At 40.4% G+C, this 22,744-nt stretch overlaps 1 protein-coding gene across 2 annotated transcripts in view; it reads right to left on the bottom strand.

The window, feature by feature from the left end:
* Positions 1–4,657: 4,657 nt before the first annotated feature.
* The window catches only part of LIN52 (lin-52 DREAM MuvB core complex component), a 111,581-nt gene continuing 93,494 nt past the window's right edge, over positions 4,658–22,744 (bottom strand). For both annotated transcript variants that reach the window (XM_025443358.3, XM_035719536.2), the window contains exon 6: positions 4,658–6,681. In XM_025443358.3, coding sequence (XP_025299143.1) covers positions 6,626–6,681 — 56 coding nt within the window. In that variant the 3' untranslated portion in view covers positions 4,658–6,625. The remainder of the gene's footprint in view (positions 6,682–22,744) is intronic.

Below are 22,744 nucleotides of genomic sequence, written 5' to 3'. Positions count from 1 at the left end.
AAGAATTACCAATTTTTAACAAATGGGAGTATAATAAAAGAAACAAATGCATCGAATGCATTTTTGTAAGATATATCCATTAAGCACTTATATAATGGGTAAGATAGGCCATGTGCTGTTCTAAATACTTGCAAGTACTAATTTAATCTCTATGATGATCCTGGGATTTAGATGCTACTATTGGACCCACTCCATAAATGAGTAAACTAAGGCACAGAGAGATTAAGCAATTTATTTATGGTCACATGGCTAGTAGATGGCAAAAAAAGGATTTGGATCCAGGCAGTCCTACATCAGGGTCTATGCCCTTATTTGGCGTTTTTTTTTTTTTTTTTTTTTTTTTTTTGAAGAGTGGTAGGAGGAGACAAAGAGACTTTTTTTTTTTAAGATTTTATTTTTTTATTCATGAGAGAGAGAGAGAGAGAGAGGCACAGGCAGAGGGAGAAGCAGGCTCCATGCAGGAGAGCCTGATGCGGGACTCGATCCCAGGACTCCAGGATCACTCCTTGGGCCGAAGGCAGGCGCTAAACCGCTGAGCCACCCAGGGATCCCCGAGAGAGAGAAAGACTCTAAGCAAGCAGGCTCCATGCCCAGTGCAGAGCCCAAAGTGGGGTTTGATCTCACAACTCTGAGATCATGACCTGAGTTGAAATCAAGAGTCAGATGCTTAACTGACTGAGTCGCTCAGGCACGCCTTGCCTCCCTTCCTAGAAAAGGTCCCAAGGACACTGTGGTTCAGAGAGAAGTGACTTGCATGACTATACCCTGCCTCTCTCTCAAGATCCATGCTCCTACCTTAGACTAGCAAGAAAGCAATGAACACTATCACGGTGCAGTTCTTCCTTCCAACGAATTATTAGGCATTTATTATGTACCTGGTACTATTCTAAGCCCTGTTTATAACCAAGAAACTGTAAGAGACTGAACAAATTTGGATCAGATTCTTTGACATCTTCCAAAAGTTATTTAAAAAGTCAAATCCTATTGTTATCTCTGTGTCTCAGGGAAGATGGAAAAACAACAAAACAAGTCTTATTACTTGAGCTTTCTGGCTCCTTGGATTCCAGATAATTGTTTTCTGGTATTGGAGGTCACTTTCAGAAGCATCAAGTATAGATCAAAACAAAAAGCAGAGAGCAGGGTAAGATGAAAATATGTGTAAGTCCAACTCAGCTCAGAGCTAGAGTTTAATTGAGATTCCAAATGCCACTCTCCTCTGCATTCCTTTGTCCCTGGCTATGACCAAGTTCATGGCCGTATTACCCCTAGTAATCCCTGTAATGGGCTGCAATCCTGGGGGAGCGGTTTCTGTTTATTAAGTGGCCAGCCTCTGCACCACATGGAGTGTGGCCAGTTGTGGCTTCTTGCCCTGGCTGTTGATGGGCCACTTTTCTGTTTAAAAAAAAAAACAACAAAAAACCCCCACAAAACCACAGGGATCTTCCAGGAGAGAGAACAGAGATAGAAGGCAAGGGCTGTAGGAGACCCAGAGGTGATGGGTGCTGAAAGTGAGGGCCCCTTCCAGGTCCTGAGATCTTTGAGAGCAGCGTTCACATGTGTGTGCACATTAGCTAGCCTCAAGATTGCTGAGACTACAGTTGTACAGGGCTTCAGTGCAGGTCCAAGGATGCTGCCACAGTTGTAGCTGCCCATGATGCCACCAGCGTGAACACGTGGGAGAAGGGAGGAGACCAAAAGGGGCAACTGGCAAGAGGTGATAAATGAACAGGGCAAGGCAAATAGCAGAGAGTGTGTCTCTCCCAAGGTCCTGGCATTCTGTGCTTCAGACAGCACCCCAGGCCACAGGATCAGGTTGCACCTGGTCTCTCAAACCCACAGCCTCTTCCTTCCCTGCCCACGGCCTCCGTGTCTGCCTTTTGGAGTTGGGGAGACACAGCAGCAGCTGCCCGGCTGTTTAGACACCCTGTCCCCTCACTGTGTCCCCCCTCCTCCCCAGGCATCTGTCCTCTGGTTGGAGTTGTGTGAAGCGGAAGACAATGTGGGGCTTATTAGTGTCCCAGGGAGACACGTAAGTTGTGTTGCTGGGACCCAAACAGCAAGAGTCTTAGCGGCAAACTCCAGCCGAGAAAAGACTGAGGGATTGTCTCACCTAATTATGGGGAATGGCCCTCTTTGTGTTTGTGATTCGGTACGGTTGTCCGATCGCTTTTGATCGCTTTTCTCCATTTGCTGGCTCAGGCCATGCTGGAATTGTGCTAATTAGAAGAGAAATGGACAGAGTGATCCTGTCAGTCCTGGTTACTGGTGGGGACAAAGCGGAATATTATTCTGAGGCAGTGTTTTGTGAGGGCCCTTCTTCCAGCTCTCATTAGGAGGAAGGGGCCCACAGGAGGGGAAGGTTCCGAATGCCTGGCCTGGCTAATGGAGCATTGGGGTGTTCATGTGCTAATTAACAAGCTCTGCCAGCACTTGCACCAAGTGTGAGCCTCATGGTTGCACCTGGTGCCACCTGAGCCCCCAAATGCCCCTGCTCATGAAGAAAAAGTGTTGAGCAAAGAGTGGGAAGGCTGGTGGACTTTAGGCATAGTCAGGGACACATCCCCAAAGTGCCAAGGAGCCTAACCAGATAGGAGAAGCCAGTTACAGGACAGTCGGAAGTTACAAACTTGGGGAGGCCACTGTTTGGGGTGGAGGCTATAAGGCTCTCTGGTGAAAGAGAAGCCCACGCAGGTCTGTAGAGCTGGCAATGGATGAAGAAAATCGACACTGGAGAGCATAACCAAATGGTTGGAGATGGATTTTGTGTAGAAGTTGATAGCTGGTAAGAAATCATGTGGCCTGACCCCTGGGACCGTCTACCTTGGCCCACTAGCCTGTTTCTTCCCTTCCTGTTCTGCCTGTTTCTCTTTTCTGTGAGGCCTTAATCCTGCAGGAAACAGAAGGGACCAGAGCATCCCACTGGAAAGGAAATTTCTTGGTTTCATCACAAAGCTCCTGCATAAGTCCAAACACCCTTCAGGAACCAAAGAGGCAATGGACAGACTGACCAGCTCCATTTTCCCTGCCCAGAAGACAGAGGAGCTACAATAAAGCTGCAGCTAGAGAACCACAAACAAGCAGCAGTTCTCAAGTGTCCATTTAAAAAATATGATACGTGGGTAACAAAAAGATAAAGCAAAATTAATAATGGCATCTTGCTATTAATACAGTTAATAGCCTGTGAACTTTCAGCGCTCTAACAATGGAAGGAAGGCCAAGCAAATCAGCAGAGGCCAAGCAAGAATCTGAGAGACTGAGTGAGCAAGAAGCAACAAGGCTATTGGTGAGGAAAGACTTGAATAAGAATTTGAGAACAGCTCTCCAAGCCCCGGTGCTATTCCTCTCAAAACAGTGGTGCTCACAGTCAAAAGATGCTTCTATAAGGATGGCATTTGGAACGGCAAAGGGAAAGGCAAAATGAGCCTGTGGGCATTAATATGTAATTATTGATTGGAAAAATAATCTCTCAAGATTTAGAGCAGCACAGTCATAACGCTGTTCCTGTCGAGTCAGCTGCCCAGCTGTGCTTTTCCAGATCACAGAGATCCACTGCCCACCCAGTTGTTTTCTTGTAAATCAATGATAAGCCAATGATGCCAAGCAATCTGCTTTCTTCACATGGAACGCTTCTCTAAAAGGGCATGATGCTCTGCTCTGGGGCAGGTTAACTATCAACGGGGGACAGTGATAGTACTAATACTTCCTCTCTAGTTTTTTTTTTTTTTTTTTTTAAGATTTTATTTATTCATGAGAGACACAGACATAGGCAAAGGGAGAAGCAGGCTCCAGGCAGGGAGCCTGATGTGGGACTCGATCTTGGGTCTCCAGGATCAGGCCCTGGGCTGAAAGCGGTGCTAAATCGCTGAGCAACCCGGGCTGTCCTCGCCTCTAGTTCTTGAGCAGAGTTGAAAAGGAAGTCACACTAAGGATTTTAGTAGGTGATGGAGAAACATCTGTTTTCAATCCATAGTGTTTAATTGGAAGTCTGCAAGCAGGTGTTTTGACCCTTCCAGCTCAAAGAAGACACCAACGACTAACTGGATGTACAGGAGACAGCTGTAACTTCAAGGAGCTTACAATTAATTGGGACAAGAAGATCTGCACTCAGATCGCTTTATAAAGCAGAGTTGGTACGAGTCATAGGATGGTATACACAAATGTTGTAGGAATATGGGGGGAAAGATTGTTTCCAGCTGATTTATCAGGGGTTTGTAGGAAGGGTAGGTTTGATAGGTGTAAAAGGGATCTGACACTTTCTAGGAACTCAATGGCATGAGCAAAGGCACTCAAGTGAGGAAATGGGAATTGTTCAGATTAACAGGAACAGAGACCTCATCTATTGGAGAAGAGGGTTGATTAGGATTACAAGCAGAGAGTTTTAAATGCCAGGATAAGAGACCCAGACTTTATTTTTGGACACAAGAAGGTATTAAAGGTTTTTAAGTAATACTTTAGGGAGTTGAGCAGTAATGGGCTAGGATGGCTGGGAGAATAGACTGGAAGCTGGGAGACCAAGTAGTAGATGGTCATGAAGCATCACACCACCCACTATGATATTAAGAGGGAAAATAGCAGGTCATTCATCATTATAGTTGCACTTTCTGATGAATGCTTTAAATACGCAACTTGGCCCTTTGAGAAAAAGAAAAACTCACTCTTCTATAAAAGGGACATATTTATTATGACAACACAGAAACCATCATATACAAAGCACAGTACTCTAATACCCTGAAGTCCACACACACATTATACATCCATTTATATTATCAATATAAAAATACATCATTAACATTTCTAAGGATGACAAATACAAAACCAATAAATATCACAATTCTAAAACATCTACTTATATTAAGTGCTGGTGAGTAAGATGACAATAAAAGAAAGGCCAAAGCAGACCAGAAAACCAACTACATAGCCTTGGGTTACACACCTGAGTTGGTTTTGGGGAGGTATCCTCATATTCTCCATGTATTTCTCAATTTCCCCACACACCTAAAAGTGCCTGAAGTCATCAACTCTCAAAAACAGAGCAAAAGGAAGAATCCGACGTTATGGCACTATTTATTGCCCTTTCCTCCCTTCCTACTCTCTCTCTCTCCCACTTCAACCGTATTTAGAGAAAAAGGAATGTCAATAATAAGCTTAACTTAAAATCTATGCCTCTCCAGCCTAAATTTCTATAACACATCCAGGTAGAATGGTTTCTTTCTCATACCCATTCTTCGTGACTCACTTTCAACTTTTCCCCTTATCAATACATAGAATCGCATGGATAGCAAAAATGAGAAAAACCCAATGTTAATTCTAGCATGGGAAACAAGGCACAAATGTCAGAAATGGTTAATAGACCAGCTATTAGACTGAATAATGCTGCACCCTAGCACAGACACTCAGGACAACTTTCCTTGTGTCTAAACACAGTCAGACAGCTGCCACATGGAGGTTCGTTGCATGAAGGCTAGGAAGCCTCATGTATTTCTCAAAACATCAGAGGCTGGGGGCTGGCTTATGAGACAAAATACGGAGAACATGTATAATCAATTTTATGCATGGGTTAGGTTTTCAGGTTTTAACACAGATAACTGGCAAAGAGCTCCATAAGAACTGTATTTAAGTCAGAAAATTCTTTCCTTTCATGTGTGTGTGTACTTCTGTGACATTGGTGAATTATCTGCTGTGTGCTATGAGAGGGGACATGGGCGGGGGGGCGGGGTAAAATACAGCACATTCTTTTCAGGTCAATTAGAGTTTCCAGTTTTTTAATCAAATGGGAACTCCTGCAAACAATCCCTTTCTCCTACCTTTAAGGCCATACTGACTTTCTTGTGTGAGTCTGTAACAGATTAGCTGGAACTCAAAAGTCCTTTCATCTTTAACTTGGTCTTGAGGTCTAGAACCCAATGCAACCTTGCAAGGGCCTCTCATTAGCTTATCCCAGGAGGGACCTGCTACATAGGGATCCCCTATCCTGAAATTAAAACTGATGGTGGGGAACAAAAGGCACTGGGGAATGGGACTATTGTGAGAGGTACAGAATTTTTAAAGGAGGTGTACATTTCAAGAAGATTCTAGCTTCTCCAGCTGGGGATTCTTGGAACCCAATATATATATATTGGAGAGTTCACAGGTCAGGCTGCCTGGTCTGTTTCAGAATCTAATTGGTTTCTGGTCTCCTCGCACCATAAACACTTCCTATGATATCAAGTACAAGTCAAAAGAACCCATCCAATCAACGTGTCACAACTGACTTTGCCTTCACTGAATCAAATCAACCCTAAGATCCTGGGACTCCTGAATCCCTTCTGAAACGAGAGAGCAGGACTTTGACCTTTAAGAAAGATGTGCCCTCAGCTGTTACCCACATCCAAGGCTGAGATGGTCAAAGTCTGAAAGCTGACTGAATAACTACACTGATCCTTCTGTAGAGAATCTATGGAGCAGATTCCTCTCTTGCCACCGAGTGTCTGCAGACGTGCAGAGTGCCATGAGCAGGGGAGAGGGTCAGTCCTGGAGGTGCATCCTCCGGCCTCTCACCAGGAAGCAGAGAGTTGCACGACGTCAGAGCTGCACTGGGAGGGGAGCATGGTTCCAGTCTCCAGGACATCCTGTCCACAAGCAGCTGCTACTTCTTGGGTTTCTCCAGAATGTTGAGAAACTTCCCCCGTGTCATCTCTCTAGCTGGAATCACAGAAAATGGAAGATCAGTGAAAACCCCAAATCTGAAAAAAGAGATCTCAGGAAAACAGAATTTAAACATGCAAATTGATTTAAATTGTAAAAACAAGTTGCTACCATAACAGATTGAATCATCACTAACCTCCTAAAAGAGGGAAAAACAAACCACCATTGACACTGGACCAAGCTGTTCTGAAGTTGGCAATTGCTATAAGGCAGAGGCCAACTGGGAAAGATTATCATCCATCCTTTAAAAAAAATCCCCAGGGAATTCCCCCAAACCTATTTCTCTCTCTTGAGAAGGTAACCTAATACTCATGTTCACTATGTCAGGGGATTTGCTCTTGGAGACTATAATCCAGCCAAGATTAGAGTCTTCTCTGGGTTGTTGGTCTCTGGACATTTATAATCTCAAATCAAAATTAGAGATCATTTACCCCATCTCTCAGCAGTGGTAGTCTCTAGATGCTGTAATATAACAGGGTTTATATTCCCTCAGTGCAGTTCATCTGTGGATGGTGTAATAAAGTAGGGTTTATAGAGCTTTGGTCTTCTCTCTCTTGGCATTGTCAGTCCTTAGATATTTAATATAGCTAGGCAAGGTTTATGTGTCTTTCTCTGACTTTCAGCACCATCAATCTTTGAATGCTGTAGTTACAAGAGGGTTTTATACAGCTACTTTCCTACATATGAGGCTCCAAAATGAAAGTAAAACATTTCTCAATTACAAGGGCCACTCCATAAGACCGCTGTTTTAGCTCTGTTAAGCAAATCCTCAAAAAGTGTATATATTATAATACCCCCTTCCTCCTCATCCCTACAAAATCATCTTTTCAGATCTCTTAAATATATTTAACAGTGCTGGAAGTTTCTAATGGCTAGTCCTGGAGGCCAGAGGTCTCCTGGAACCGTGCAGTGGGCACACAGCAGGCTGCGTCTGTGGCCTCCTAAGAATATGTCCCCATCCTGGTCAAAGAGTAAGATGGCTGGAGACCCAAAGAATGAAAAGGATCTTTGCCCTAGCCTCCTTGTCTAGAGACAGTGCTAGATGAATGGGCTCCACACCCTTTCCCTACCAACATTTACAGTTCCTGGTTTATTTGTACAACAGAGAAATAAAACAACACAAACTCTGTAGCCACGGGAAAGCTTCTGGTGCCTGCAGTCCATATATTCCTCAATCTCTCACAAATTCTGGAGCTCCAACAAAGGGAAAGGAAATCCCGTTAACTAGGAATGGAAGCCCCAGTGCTAAGTGTTGCCTCATGTGCCCCCAACCCCATCCTGGCTCAAATTAAACTGACCATTCCTTCCTTGGTGCATTTGCACCAAACCCTATACAAAGTTCCAGTAAGACTTGTAATTATTTGTTTATATACTTGTCTCCCTGCATTAAAGGGTAAGAACTGAAGGTAGAGATGGTTTCATTATTCTTTATATCTCCAGCAACTAGTACAGCATTAGACCTTGTATCTGCTAAATAAATGTTGGCTGAGTGAATGATAATAGACAAAAGAAGTATTCCAAGCAGGAATGCAATCATGTTTGTTGCCTTCCTTCCCAGAGACAAACAATATTAATGGCCCTTAAATGCTTCATTCTCTGCATTGTGGGTTTTTTCCGCCCTAAATTTACCTTGCTTATTTGGCAAGAAAAATAATTTCCTTTGATGGAAGTAAAGCCAGATTAATGGAGAGATGGAGGTAGGATTAACTACCCTAGAGGAAATCCAAACAAGTATTTTCTCATCCATGGGAGGCAGCAGGGACTTCTTTCAGGTAACATAGGGTGTGAACTCAGTTTAGGTTTGGGCTCCAGCACTGAACAGCTGGGTGACACCTCGAGTGGGGCAAGATCTCTGAGCCTGTTTCTCTACCTGCAAAATGAGTAGCATGTTAATGCCACCTGCCCTGCTCTTCTCTTGGATGTTCAGCAATGAACATGCTGGGTATAGAGGTACCATTAACACACCACCTTTCAAAGGAGGGCAAGTGGTCTGTTGCTTCTTCTGCACTCAGTGTTTCCTGAGTGAATGAATGAACCAAGTGTGATAGGAAAGGAGGCTAGCAAACTAAAAAATCCCATTCCTTGGAATCTTTTCCCTCAGCCTGATCCTATGGGAATTGACATATACTTTTGGCCAGAGTGGGTCTCATCATTTATTTCTACTGGATGGGTTTCCTGCCTCCTCTCTGGAGCTTATTAAGGAGTTTTACACGGTATCAAATGATCCTGCAACATGGCTAGAAGCCGGTACTCTGGAAACCAGACATGGGTAATACAAAACTCTACTGGCAGAACAGAGCCTTGCTCCCAAAATCCTGGGCTGGGAGCACTATACTGATCTTACTAATTATTTCCGTCCTGGTGCTCTTCACATCCCTGATTCTTTACTGTTTTTTCCCCAAATGGGAGACTGACCAATATTCTAAGATGTAAAATTTAAAAAGACCCAATCTGTTTGATGGATCAAAAGGATTTAAAAGGCAAAATAAACAGATCTTCCAAAGTCTCTTGGTGGCAAGCTCTCCTTGAATTTAACCAATCCTTTTTAACAACCCTTTCCCCACTCAATCATTCCTCCCCCTTCAACCTAATCTAAGTACACAGAGCTGCAAGAAACCACCGTAAAAGTAGAAGTAATTCAAAGACCTCATCTTCTACATGGGAGGGGAGAAAGTTTTCCTACTCGCCAGTCCCATATAGGAGATATACGAATTCGTGACATAGCTGCTCCCTAAAAGAGGGCTGTGCCCTATAAATCATATCCAAAGCACCAACCCCTCATTGTGCACAGGGAAATTGCTGTGGGTCAGGGGCAGCTTCAAAGCTCAAGCCCCTCCTGTTCACTTGTTATCAGAGATGTTAACATCTCTGATTAATTCACATACCCCTTATTTTATTCCTCATTTCTTTATCATTGCCTTCTTGCTTTTTGCTGCAGTGTGAAGATTCTTACCGACCTGCTACAGTAATCACCGCCTGCTAGCCGCAACCCCCTAAACCTAGTGAAATTGTTTAGTGATGCCAACCGCGCTTTTAATTTGCAAGACATCAGACACAGAGGTAATTTATACCAACATCTGTTCATTTTTGACTTCTGAAACAAACTCGCACATGCTGCTACAAAATCCCATTAGGAGTAGGGAGACAGCCTTCTGCTACTATTCTGTATTCCTCTTACACACATACACACGCATGCATGCACACACACACACACATACATGCGCTCACATGCACGTACATACACACCCCTTCCAGCAGGGTTTTATATGTAAATGTGTTTTTCAAAAAACTCCCACCAAGGGTTTCAAATCTCTTCAGGGAAAGGCCTTTAGAGATATCTCTGGCTTGCTTATAGAGGAGAGGAAGACATTTCTACTCCCTGCCTTGCTTCATCCCTTCTTTCTCCTATTTACAGGTTGGTACAATTTCTGCATTAATGGCCATGGTAAGATTACATGCTCCCCAGCTTGACACTTCCAGTTCCTCTTTTTCCTCCTGTTCTTTTTTTCCACTGTGTGCTATAAGATAATCCTAGAGACAATAAGATTGCTAGGGTTTTACTCAGAGTCAATAAAATTTCTTAACTCTTTTCTAATTCTGAGTTAATTCTCTAGGATTATGAGGTTCAACAGGAAGGCAACACTGCTACCACGTTCTAATAATTATGCCCAGACGGATCCACTGGTGATCAGCCACCACAGTATATGCTGTGCAGAAGAGAAGTGGGACCTCCATGTCAAGTCATGATTTATTTTATTTATTTATTTATTTTTTAAATAATTTTTAAAAAAATTTATTTATGATAGGCACACAGTGAGAGAGAGAGAGAGGCAGAGACACAGGCAGAGGGAGAAGCAGGCTCCATGGACCGGGAGTCCGATGTGGGATTCGATCCCGGGTCTCCAGGATCGCGCCCTGGGCCAAAGGCAGGCGCCAAACCGCTGTGCCACCCAGGGATCCCTCAAGTCATGATTTACAGGCCCTTCCATGCAGTGCATTGACCATGAACGGAGAAGTCACAATACAAACTGTCATAGGGTGAACGTGTGAAGTGCTACAGAGACCGTGGGACAGGAGACCACTGGTATACATTAAAGACAGCAAATGGATAAACTACAATCAACTTGCAGGTTTATGCAGTTTCTTTTATCCCCTTCACAGTTTCCCTAGGGCTGTCAGGTTCATTGCAGCTGTAAATACCTGGGTAGACTTAGAGAGGTCAGGGCTGAAGGGAGGACTCCATCCTGCTTGCTCTGAAGGTGGGGCTGTGGCTTAATACAATCCTTTCTTTAGATTCTCCAATTCCTCCATCTACAGTTAGCCTTGCCTCTGGTTCCCTTTCCACAATGACTATCCCCAAACTGCCTCCTCTGCAGTAAATTTTCTTGGTGGCTGGTTGAAAAAGATTCAGTGGTACAGATTGATTTCTCACCAGTGAGGGGATGAGGGATTACCAGAGGCACCCTGGTTAACGAGATTGGGTGCAGAATCTCTCACGAGACCAACCCTCTCTGCCAGGGCTTTGCACCTTTCGCCCGTGACATATGGGTTTCATTACAGAAAGATTTTCCAGATTATAACTTTGAGGCAATTGCCTGATAAAATTCTGCTCGGCTTTAATGTAGAGAACAATGTAAAGATTAAGTAACTTTTTAATGAAACGGGAGAAACTCATAATGTTTGGTTTTCAATTCCAGTGCAAACTACTTTAAATATTTCTGTGCCTCAACATAATTAAAAACATTAGCAAGATGGGGAAAAGTTACAACAGGCTGTCTTTAGGAGACTCTAATATGACTGGCAGGAAACAAAGGAAACAGCATAACCCTTTGAAAAGAGTGGGGCTCTTAACATCAGACAGGCTTAGAGCTGGACCCCAGCTCCTACACTGACCCTGGACCACTACAGGCGAGCCACCCAAGACATCTTTCTGAGCTCTGGTTTCTTAAAAAAAAAAAAAAAATAAATAAATAAAATAAATAAAATTCACTTTTATTTTATTATTATTATTTTTTAAAATAAGGTCTATGTCCAACATGGGGCTCAAGCTCATGACCCTGAGATCAGGAGTTGCATGCTCTAACCGAATGAGCCTGCCAGGCTTCCCTTGGTTCCCTCATTTGCTCAAGGTGTAATTAATATAAAGGTCACATACGCATTTAGCAAACATTAGCTACTATATTACCATCATTCTCTTTCCTTCATCTCAAACAAGAAGTTTATTTAAGCAGAGACACTTGATGGGAAAACTACCTTGGATTCATTTCTTTAGAGCAATTTCTCTCTACTTAAAGACAAAATGCCCTATGTGTAACAGCTATGTACAAAGAAGTTATACAATTGTCCTTGGTTTTACAATGATAAATGAAAAACATTAAAATTTTCCAAATGAACAAGGTATGCAAGAATTTTTTTTCTTGTTTTTTTATATTAAACTGTGAGAACAAAATAATTTACTGGAATACAAGACAAAAGCTGAATGAGCATGCCACTAATGGAGGAAAGGGATATTTTCCCTGAACCAATATTTTATACCATGCCATATCCATTTGATACCGGATACCAGAACATACCACTGGTCATTTAGTTTTTTAAAAAGGCCATATGCTTGTGTACATACACCAGTTACTTTATGTATAATGAAGGAATGAGGAAGGTGAAAATCAAAGAAGAGAGAAATCCATACTGCAGTGGTCAGGGTGTGGTGGAACGAAATGGCAGTTTTTGGAGAATGTGTCTGTGCTCTGTAGGAACTGAGTTTTGGAGTAGACAGCAGGTTCTCTTTGTATTAGACATTTCCTGTCTGCTGCTGGAACACGTAAACTGTATCTTCAAACTCTATTTCCATTTGTGCAGGTGTATCTCTTTTGTGAATTGGTATCTGAACTGCCTCACTGATAAACACTGTTGTGCACAATAGGCCTTCAGTGGTTGACTGAGTAGTGTATGCCTCTTAAGTTGCACCACAGACCTATCCTGCCCTGCCACCTTCAAGTTAATATGACTATTGCTCTTAGTCTTGACTTCTTCCTTCCTCGGGTTTTTCGCTGACCAAGGTGAGAACTGGAGCTCCTCAGCTGCCACTTCACAAAAGAGGTACCAGGTCTGCACTGGAACAGCATACAGAAGTCTGGGGAGTGGCCAAAGGAGATCAAACTATTTATTTTTAAAAAGATCTCAAAAAAAAAAAAAAAAGATCTCAAATGCAAAACAAAAGGAAACACGAATGGCTTGCATCTGTGTAACGTGTATAATCTGGAGGATCAAACTTGCTAGAATAATGTTGGGTATTAGTTAGAGACAGCCAGCTACCTTCCTCAACGATACCAGAAGCTTCTAGCAAAGAGGAACACATAAAATCTTAGTTTAGTTTAATGGGGTTCAGTATGCTAAGAAACTATTTATTTAGTTAGCTTCATAGAAAGATAGTTTCGTAGAAATGATGCCATTTGTTATAATTATAGTTTTGACTCTTTTAAAAATTACTTTTCTGGTCCTTGAAACCTTAAATGCATTCTGATAACTATGACAAGAGGGATCTCCTAGTCATCACTGTGTGCTGAGCAAGAGAAAAGCCTGAAGGGGGAGGGAGGATGGATAGTTAAGTTAGTCACATGAAGTAACTACTATGTATTAGATATTAGGGAAGATTCAAATAAATTAGAAGTGGCCTTTGAAATGGAGCTAGTGGTTCACAGGTTATTTTGGTGGATTAGAGGAGAACAAAAGGAAGCCAATGTGATTTATTTTTTTAATTAATTAAAAAAATATTTTATTTATTAATTCATTAGAGACACATACACATAGAGAGGCAGAGACACAGGCAGAGGGAGAAGCAGGCTCCACACAGGGAACCCAATGTGGGACTTGATCCCGGGTCTCCAGGATCATGCCCTGGGCTGAAGGCAGATGCTCGACCGCTGAGCCACCCAGGCATCCCAGCCAACATGATTTATAATTCTGATTTCTCTCACAGGAACGCGGAAAATTTTTGTTGTTGTTGTTGCTCTGGCATAGAGTTGGTGTACAGCAGAGCAGTTCCAGGCAGCCTGCCAGACCGATTCTTCCCCACGCTCCAGTTCAGATCTCCCCACAAAACGTACCAGTAAGTGATCGATAATTCAAAAACTAAGAAAGCACTTTTTAATGCCTCTAACACAAGAGCAGCTGGCGCTGGTGCCACTGTCAAGAACAGAAGGTGCTATGACCTGAGTAAGGTGTCATGGATGAGAAGGGGGTCTCTCGGGGCCCCACTGAGACACTTGGTGGCCCTCAGAAAGTGATATAATTGTAATAAGGTCTCCTGACCATTCTTAGTCAACTCATGAGAGAGTTCACAAGTAAGAGTCTTTAGTACAAATTTCACTTTTCTCTAAAATTTATAGAGGTAGCATTTGAAAGTAAGCAGTACAGCTTTGAGGCTTTTGCCTAAAGTTTTTTGGGCATAAGCATTTCAAAAAGGTGACTGAAATATATATTTGAGAAAAGAACAGTTTGGATGCTACATCTGTGACCAAACCATCACTGACTATGAAAATCTTCATCTTGAGAACTCTCAGAAAAGCCTTTTTTGGCACATGCTTTCCAGATTCTTTATTGGATGTCTTGTCTTTCTAACAGGACTTTTTCTTCAACAAGGGTGGGGGTGGCTAAGAACAGTGTTCCCTCCAGTGAATTCAGAGAAAGATAATTTTATATAAAACAGTTTACCCCGCAACTCGCAGTAAGGCCTATTTCTAGAGAATGTTTTATCTGAGACTTAATATAAAAAAGAAAAGCCAAGACTCAATGTACAGGTAAACAAACTTGGACAGTTCCAATATGGAAAATAATTTTAATGGCTTTTCATGACAAAAAAGAAAAAAAAGGACAGAAATATCCAGCCAACAGATTTATTCTCAGAATATAAAACATCAAGCAAGAACATAAAATATGGGAAGTGTCAGCCATGATGCCTGAAGATTGAAGGCAAAAGCAGAAGAATCTTAATTGTCAGGCATTTGAAAAATGTTGTATTCAAGTGAAAGCTTGTGTTTCTCCATCAACTCTCCTTGCCCTGCCTTCTTTTAAGAGCAAAACACGACTAGATTTCAAATGTTCAGTCTTTATCATCCTTCTCTCTACTAAAAAAAAAAAAAAAAAAAAAACAACCCTCAAAGATTTGTGTTCAGGAATAAGAGTTAACAAGTTCTTATTTGTATTTTGTTTCCTTTTCAGAGGGCTTCAGAGGCCTACTTCATAGTTTTGCTTGGTTCCCTTTCACGGGTAAACTCAACTGAATGAAAGGCAATGAGATCAAAGCAATGGATTAAATACTCTTGGGGTGAGAACTTTAAACACTTAGAAATTTCTACAACATTCATGCTTCAGGGTGTTAGTAGTAGTGCATTGTGATGATGAAACACTTATAACCAAAGGCCAGTAGCTTCATACAGTCTGAATTTCCCCATCCATAAAGTAAGTAGAGAAATAAATTTATTGTGTAAGGTTAAGATAAAAGAAAACTAGTCAAACTGACTTGATCAGTACACAAAATATTTTGCCTCAAGTTAGAGTAATTTATCCATAGACTATCTTCCATTCTCAGGAAAATCAGACCAAGATCACCGTATAGATAAATTTCAAATGACTTGACCATTAAGACAACTTTCCTGCTTGGAACATCCCCACTACAAGGTGCTGGCAGTAACTGAAGTCTACAAAGGAGGAAGGCCCAGTCTTCTTGACCCCCAGGGCAGGGAAAGAGTTACATCTTCACACTGAGAAGCCAATAAAAACCTCTCTTGATTATAATTTAGATAAGAACCATTGGATTGAATAATAATGTCTGAAACTCCCCTAGCTGTTTCACCTTGAGACGTCCATCACTGGGTTAAACATGATGCTAATTGCATTTGGATTGATTAATTTCTCTCACTCCTGTCTATTCGAATAACGCTTAACAAAATAATCATAGCACCCAGAGCCAAATCTTTTCCGTCAAAGGAATGAAGCCATCAGAACAGGCAGAGATGAAAGAAATGAAGATGACCCGTAATTACTGCAACGGTGATATCATTACCATATTATACAAAATGAGTGTGTGGGGGGGAGGGGGAGTGGAGGGAGGAGGGGTTGAGATTATTTATTTTTTTTAATGGAACCCTACAACCTAAGAATACAGATTTGACATCGAGTGGAACACATAGAAATATAGAACTTTAAAAAAATACAAATCTTGCTCATGAAATTACAAAATCCAACAAACACTGAGGCCCAAGATACATCAAGTGTCTCGGGCTGTGAGCAGGTATTATTCACGCCACTATTTTTTCATTGCAATAACACTTTGTGTATGACTTGCATAGAGATTTAAGATGCTGTCTTCATGCCCCAGCATTCCTATAGTTATTGGAGAATTTTTCTTTAAGCCAGGAAATAATACCATTTTATTTTATTATTGTTAGAGGTGGCTTTGTTATAAAATTAGAGTCTTAGGTTTTAATTGCTAAACTAGTTCTAGTTTAAGACACCAAAGAAAATGCATGGTTCAGTGGACAATAGTATGGACTTAACTCACTGGCAAATAAGAATATAATAATAGTTTCCTACTTTATTGAGGTGGCTTTTTTTTTTTTTTAAGATTTTATTTATTTATTCATGAGAGACACACAAGAGAGAGGCAGAGACATAGAGGGAGAAGCAGGCCTCCTTGCAGGGAGCCCAATGCGGTAGTTGATCCCTGGACCCAGGATGGTGCCCTGAGCCAAAGGCAGACACTCAACCGCTTAGCCACCCAGATATCCCTGAGATGGCCTTTTTAATACTTACAATATACAACCAATGACAGTGTGGGATTTGGTCTTTAGGTATAAATCCTGTCACTTATTGGAAGGTGATCCCAAGTAAATTATGTAGCCTCTCTGTGCCTCAGTTCCTTCCATCTATAGCATGGGGATCACTACTAACCTGGGTTGTTGTAATACTTAAGATAACACATTTAAGTGCTCAGTAAGTGCTGATACAAGAAAAAAACTCCCCCCTAAGATTAATTTTATGATTATTTATTGAACCTTGAACAATTTGGTTATTTCACTTACTAACATTAATTTAAACAGATACTTTGAAGTACCTTTTAAATAATTTTTAACAAATATTTGTGACATAAATAAAAAGGATACTCAGAAGGTGCATCATTTTAACAGGTTAAAAATATCTGGGAGACATTTTTGCTACAGTATTTTAAACAGAGGAGCATCAATAAATCAAAAACAATAAAAACAGATGTTGAAATAATTTTATTTAGCTTGGACAAGAAGGTCTATTTTCTTATATAACAAATATTCCCAAATGAAATGAGCATATGTATTCTGAAATTATAATAATTCAGTAATAAATCAATTAAACCATTTACTACATTAACTAGTATTCACCACTTTCTGGCTAAGAGGTAATGCAATGCAGGAAAAGGGTTTGTTTTCTCTAGCTTTGGAATTAGGCCTAGATTTGATCCAAATCCCACCTCCTATTTCTATGTTTCAAGATCTTGAACAAGTAATTTACTTTTCTGAGCATCAGTTTTCTTATCTGTAAAAGAGGAATTATAAAGTAGACTTTGCAGAGTCTATGGAATAAAATAATGTATGAAAATCCTTTATACTGCCTGGCATATAGTAGGGAAGTCAATAAATGGCGGCATTAATCATTTTTATCCTTCATGTCTCAGCTCAAATGTCACCTTTTCAGAGAGGCCTTCCCTGACTACCCTATCCAAAGTGAGTCCGATTTATTTATTTATTCATGAGAGACACAGAGAGAGGAAGAAGCAGGCTTCCTGCGGAAAGCCCGACATGGGACTCGATCCTGGGTCTCCAGGATCAGGCCCTGGTCTGAAGGTGGCACTAAACTGCTGAGCCACCCAGGTGTCCCTAAAGTGAGTCCTTTTAGTTTCTTCTTCTTCTTTTTTTTTTTAGTTTATTCTTTCATATCAACCCATTTATGTCCTCCATAGTACTCACCAAAATCTGCAATTAACTTTAACTTTATGCTCCCTGAAGTTCTGCAGAACTTTCTGCTGAACCGCCATCAATTAGAACAATGCCGGGCAGCCCCGGTGGCGCAGCGGTTTAGCGCCGCCTGCAGCCTGGGGTGTGATCCTGGAGACCCAGGATCGAGTCCCGTATCAGGCTCCCTGCATGGAGCCTGCTTCTCCCTCTGCCTGCGTCTCTGCCTCTCTCTCTCTCTCTGTCTCTCATGAATAAATAAATAAAATCTTAAAAAAAAAAAAAAATTAGAACAATGCCAGGCAGGCACCTGGGTGACTCAGAAGGTTAAGCATCTGCCTTCAGCTCAGGCAGGCACCTGGGTGACTCAGAAGGTTAAGCATCTGCCTTCAGCTCAGGATCGAGGCCCGAGTTGGGTTCCCTGCTCAGCACAATCTGTCCCTCTTTCCTGCTCGTGCTCCCCCCACCCTGAAATAAACAAACAAACAAACAAACAAATAAATAAAATCTTTAAAGAAAAAAAAAAGAACAATGCCAGGCACACAATAGGTGGCCAACTACATATCTATTGAAATAATTTATTCACGGATGCCTGGGTGGCTAAGTGGTTGAACATCTGCCTTCGGCTCAAGGCATGATCCCGGAGTCCCCGGATTGAGTCCCACACTGGGCTCCCTGCATGGGGCCTGCTTCTCCCTTTGCCTGTGTCTCTGCCTCTCTCTCTCTCTCTCTCTCTGTGTCTCTCATGAATAAATAAATAAATAAAATCTTTAAAAAAATTATTCATACATGCGGGAAAAAGAACTCTGTTTCCTTTTCAATTCTTAAACACTGTACAAGAAATTTTTGTTCTAGGGACACCTGGGTGGCTCGGCAGTCGAACATCTGTTTTTGCCTCAGGGCTTGATCCTGGTGTTGGGATGGAGTCCCACATCGGGCTTCCTGCAGGGAGCCTGCTTCTCCCTCTGCCTGTGTCTCTGTGCCTCTCTTTCTCTCTGTGCCTCGCATGAATAAATAAATAAAATCTTTAAAAAAAAAAAAGAAATTTTTGTTCTAGTAAAACTACATAAGCATTTTACCCTTGACTCAGCAATTTCACTTCCAGGAAGCAATGCTAAAGATATACCAGCAGAAATATTAGAGTATTCACATGTCCATTCATTTCAGTACTATTTGTAATACCTGAAGACTGGAAATAACCCAAATGTGTATCTTATGAAGGGGACTCCTTTTGACAGAGTACTGTTTAGCTATAAAAAGGAATAAAGATACCTATATATTGTAATGGAGAGATATTCAGGATGTATTGTTAAGTGGAAAAAAAGTAAGGTACAGAGACTGTATATAGCGTATCACCTTATGCAGGAAATTAGAAAATGGGAAAATACACATGCGTATTTATTTCTATTTTCGAAACAAACTATGAAAGGATCAGGTTTGCTATTAGTTTCTACTACTTTTGTTATTAGTTTCTATTAATAAAGATAGTTACCTTGGGGCTAGAAATGAGAGGGGGAAGAGATAGAGATGGAAGGTAGATACTTTGTACCTTATTTTATATTTTTTCTTTTCTTTTTCAGAGGGGGGAGGGGCAGAGAGATAATCTTAAACAGGCTCCACATCTAGCATGGAGCACAACATGGGGCTCAATTTCATGGTCTTAAGGTCATGACCTAGACCAAAATCATAAGCTAGACCCCAGGTTCCCCTCATAGATTTTTCTTCAGGACATCATATAAATATTCTATATATTGGAAACAAAATTCATTAATTAGAAAAAAGCAATCTAAAAACTGAAATAAACTAAAAATAATCTGAATCTATAAAGTTTGCATAACCACACAATACAGAAGTTTAAATTATTCTATTATTTTTTAAATTTTATTTTAATTCCAGCATAATTAACTAATTTTAAAAGGCATTCTGATATACATCCCAAGGATATACCATAAGGATATAAAAGAAGCAGAGAAATCTTAACCTGCACCCAGCAGTCTTGTTACAAGTAGTTAATTATTTTGATGCTAGTTTTACTGTGGGCTAAAGAAAATAATTATGTTAATTTTTAGGAAACAAGCTTTTCAGCATTAAGAGAAAGATATCATTAAAAATCAAACACATTAAATAAAAACCTTTAACATCTTTAATTTGAACTGGGCATATTGGTAGGAACATAATTTCCCTTTTTCTTTTCAAAAACCATTTCCTTTTCTCTTTTCAAAAACCAAACCAAACCAAAAACATTTTTACCAACTGTATCTATAGGAAAGGCCTAGAATAAGAATGACAGCCCAGTAACAATGAATACTAGTAGTATTTAGATTTCTACTAAAAGGGACAAGGATTCTTTAGACAAATGAATGAGATTCCAAGTCTGAGGAAGTACATGAGCCAGAGCCTAAGTTAACATGCTAAAAGCAAGAATATTACCAAAAATCACAAGGGGCATGTCAAATGACACAGAAGGCAGCTTGAAGGGGCATCCACTCACCAAAGGTGTGACAGTTTTGAGTGTCAAAAAGAATAACGTAGTAGATTGAAACACATCAAATATAAACACCCACAATAATTTTTAAAAGCCTTCAGATACTTCAATTCATTTCATGTTCTGAAAATTGTAAGTTAAGAGGGGAAAGATAATCTAGCATTTTCCTTGCCATTTCTTTCTTTCTTTTTTTTTTTTTTAAAGACACAGGGCTCAATACCAGGACCTGGAGATCATAACCTGAGCCCAAGGCAGATGCTTACTGATGCTTAACCGACTGAGCTACCCGGGCACCCTTTCCCTGCCATTCCTATTTGGACTGTATTTTAGGGAAACCAAATAGTTGGTGATGTATCAGAATCATCATCATCATCATTATTGTAAAAAGGATCAGATTGATACCACCTAAATCCACTGATCTTCACTGAAACTAGAACAAATGGGAGGTCATGTGTTTCCTGATATAAAGCTATAGTAGCAAGCACATAGTACCACTTAGGAGACTGAAAAAGACTGAATCCAAACTCAATTGATTGTTTAACTTTAACAGATTCCAGGAAATATGGGGGAAAAGAAGAATATGTGGAACACTATTACCAGGGTAAAATCATCAAAATTTAAAATGTGGGGTAAAGATTGAAAAAAGAAAGAAGAAAACCCCAGAAAATAGAGGGAAATAAAATGTGTGAAATCCTACAAGACAAACAACCCAGTTCTTCAACAATTACAAAGCACGAGGGAAAAACCTTGGAGGAAGTAGGGAGTGTGGTTATAGAAGATTAAGAAACTGAGGATTCATATCAACCAAATACAATGTGTGAGATCCAGTTGAGACCCTGATTCATACAAACTAATTCTATTTGCTTTTAAAGATTTATTTATTTATTTTATTGAGAGAGAGAGAGAGAGAGAGAGTGCACACTTGCATATGCGTTGGGAGAGGGGCACAGGTAGATTCTCTGCTCCGCCCCTTTGCTCTCTCATAAATAAATAAATAAAATCTTTAAAAGACAAAAGTTTGAGCCAAATTTGCCATGGACTATTAGATGTTATTAAGGAGTTATTTTTATTTTGTTCAGTGTAATGAATGTTTATCTCCATCATTAAACTTTTTGGATGAGGAACAAATTACACATGACCAAACAAAAGCAGATTATTTATTTTTTAAAGTCTACCAAATCTAACTCAGGCTAAGCCTAATAATAAGGAGCAGCTGCCCTCCAACCTTTCTCTCTCTTAATTATTTAAGAAATCATACCAACTAATTTAAGAGCACAGTTTTCAATTTATTCGTAAATAGCTATGAGAGAAACTCTCTTGCTCAACATTCTGCTTCTATGAAATTCTCTGGGAGGTGGAGAGAATGAGTCTTTGGTTACTCATTTATTGAATCTTCTCAGAACAACCTTCAGAAGTCAGGAGCAAGACTAACTTAAAGCTGTAGGTCAGTCCAACAGGTAACAAGTTACAAAAAGGAATAGCTTAATCTAAACTTTTACGAGTTCAGCAAAATTTTAACTAGTTTGCCCTCATACCATCAACAACTGTGTATATAAATGATGACCTCACCAATCCTACTTCACTTTGAACATCCTTTTACTTCATAGATGATTTATACAATGTAAAACATATTACTTGTTCTACCCAATAGTTTGATTTTTAATTCAGATCTACTGAATCAGAAATTCTAGAGGTTAGGCCCAAGAATCCATGTTTTAACAAGCCTGTCACAGGTGATTCTGATGGATGCTAAAGTATGAGAACCATGAATCTACATTACCTAGGCTTTCTGATTTTGTCTCCAGTTTTCTGCAATTCTAATTCATTACTATAAAAGAAAGGTTTTATTATATCAAAATTATGATCTGAAGTTAAAAGTTAAAAAAAGTTAGAAGTTAGAAAGTATTATCTTTTAGAAAATATAAGCAACAAAGGGAGAAATTAAAACATTCAGCCAAAGGATTAGAATTTTGTTTTTAAGTAGACTCCACATCCAACATGGGGCTCGAACTCATGGCCCCAAGATCAACAGTTGCATGCTCTACTGAGCCAGCCATGCACCTCTATGGGATTAGAATTTTTTACTAAAACTTTAGTTCCATCTCTGTTGTCATGATTGTGCTTAGTGTTAAGGTTCCTATACAATCTTTAACCTTGAGAATCTTGACTGAAGACTGTTAAATAAAGGACTATCAAACAATGTCATGAAAGAGGACAGACATGGGCATACTTAATTCTGCACAAGGTTTCGTTTGGATGGGCAAGAAAAAGCTTTAGAAAAAGGAGTGATGTTTGAACTGAGCCTTTAGGAATGTACTATCTCGGAACACCTAGACAAGCTAAGGACAGATCCTTTTTAAAAGCTTTCCACTAGGCCACTGGTGTAAAATGCAACTGAATGTTATGAAATAGATCTTTAAAACAAACCCTAAATATCTGCTTAATTCCCAGCACTGTTTGGCATTTCTTGTAGCTACCAAAGTCGTATAAGACATGGCTCTACGAAATTAAACCAAATAGTGAATTTGGCCTATCCAAAATTTGGCAGAAACTAAGGCAATTGTAACTATTCTTCACCATATCCTGTTAAGCA

Source organism: Canis lupus, chromosome 8 (assembly GCF_003254725.2).
Source record: "Canis lupus dingo isolate Sandy chromosome 8, ASM325472v2, whole genome shotgun sequence".
Classification (NCBI taxonomy): domain Eukaryota; kingdom Metazoa; phylum Chordata; class Mammalia; order Carnivora; family Canidae; genus Canis; species Canis lupus.
The sequence above is the reverse complement of the archived record's forward strand: the minus strand, read 5'-3'. Positions and strand labels throughout refer to the sequence as shown.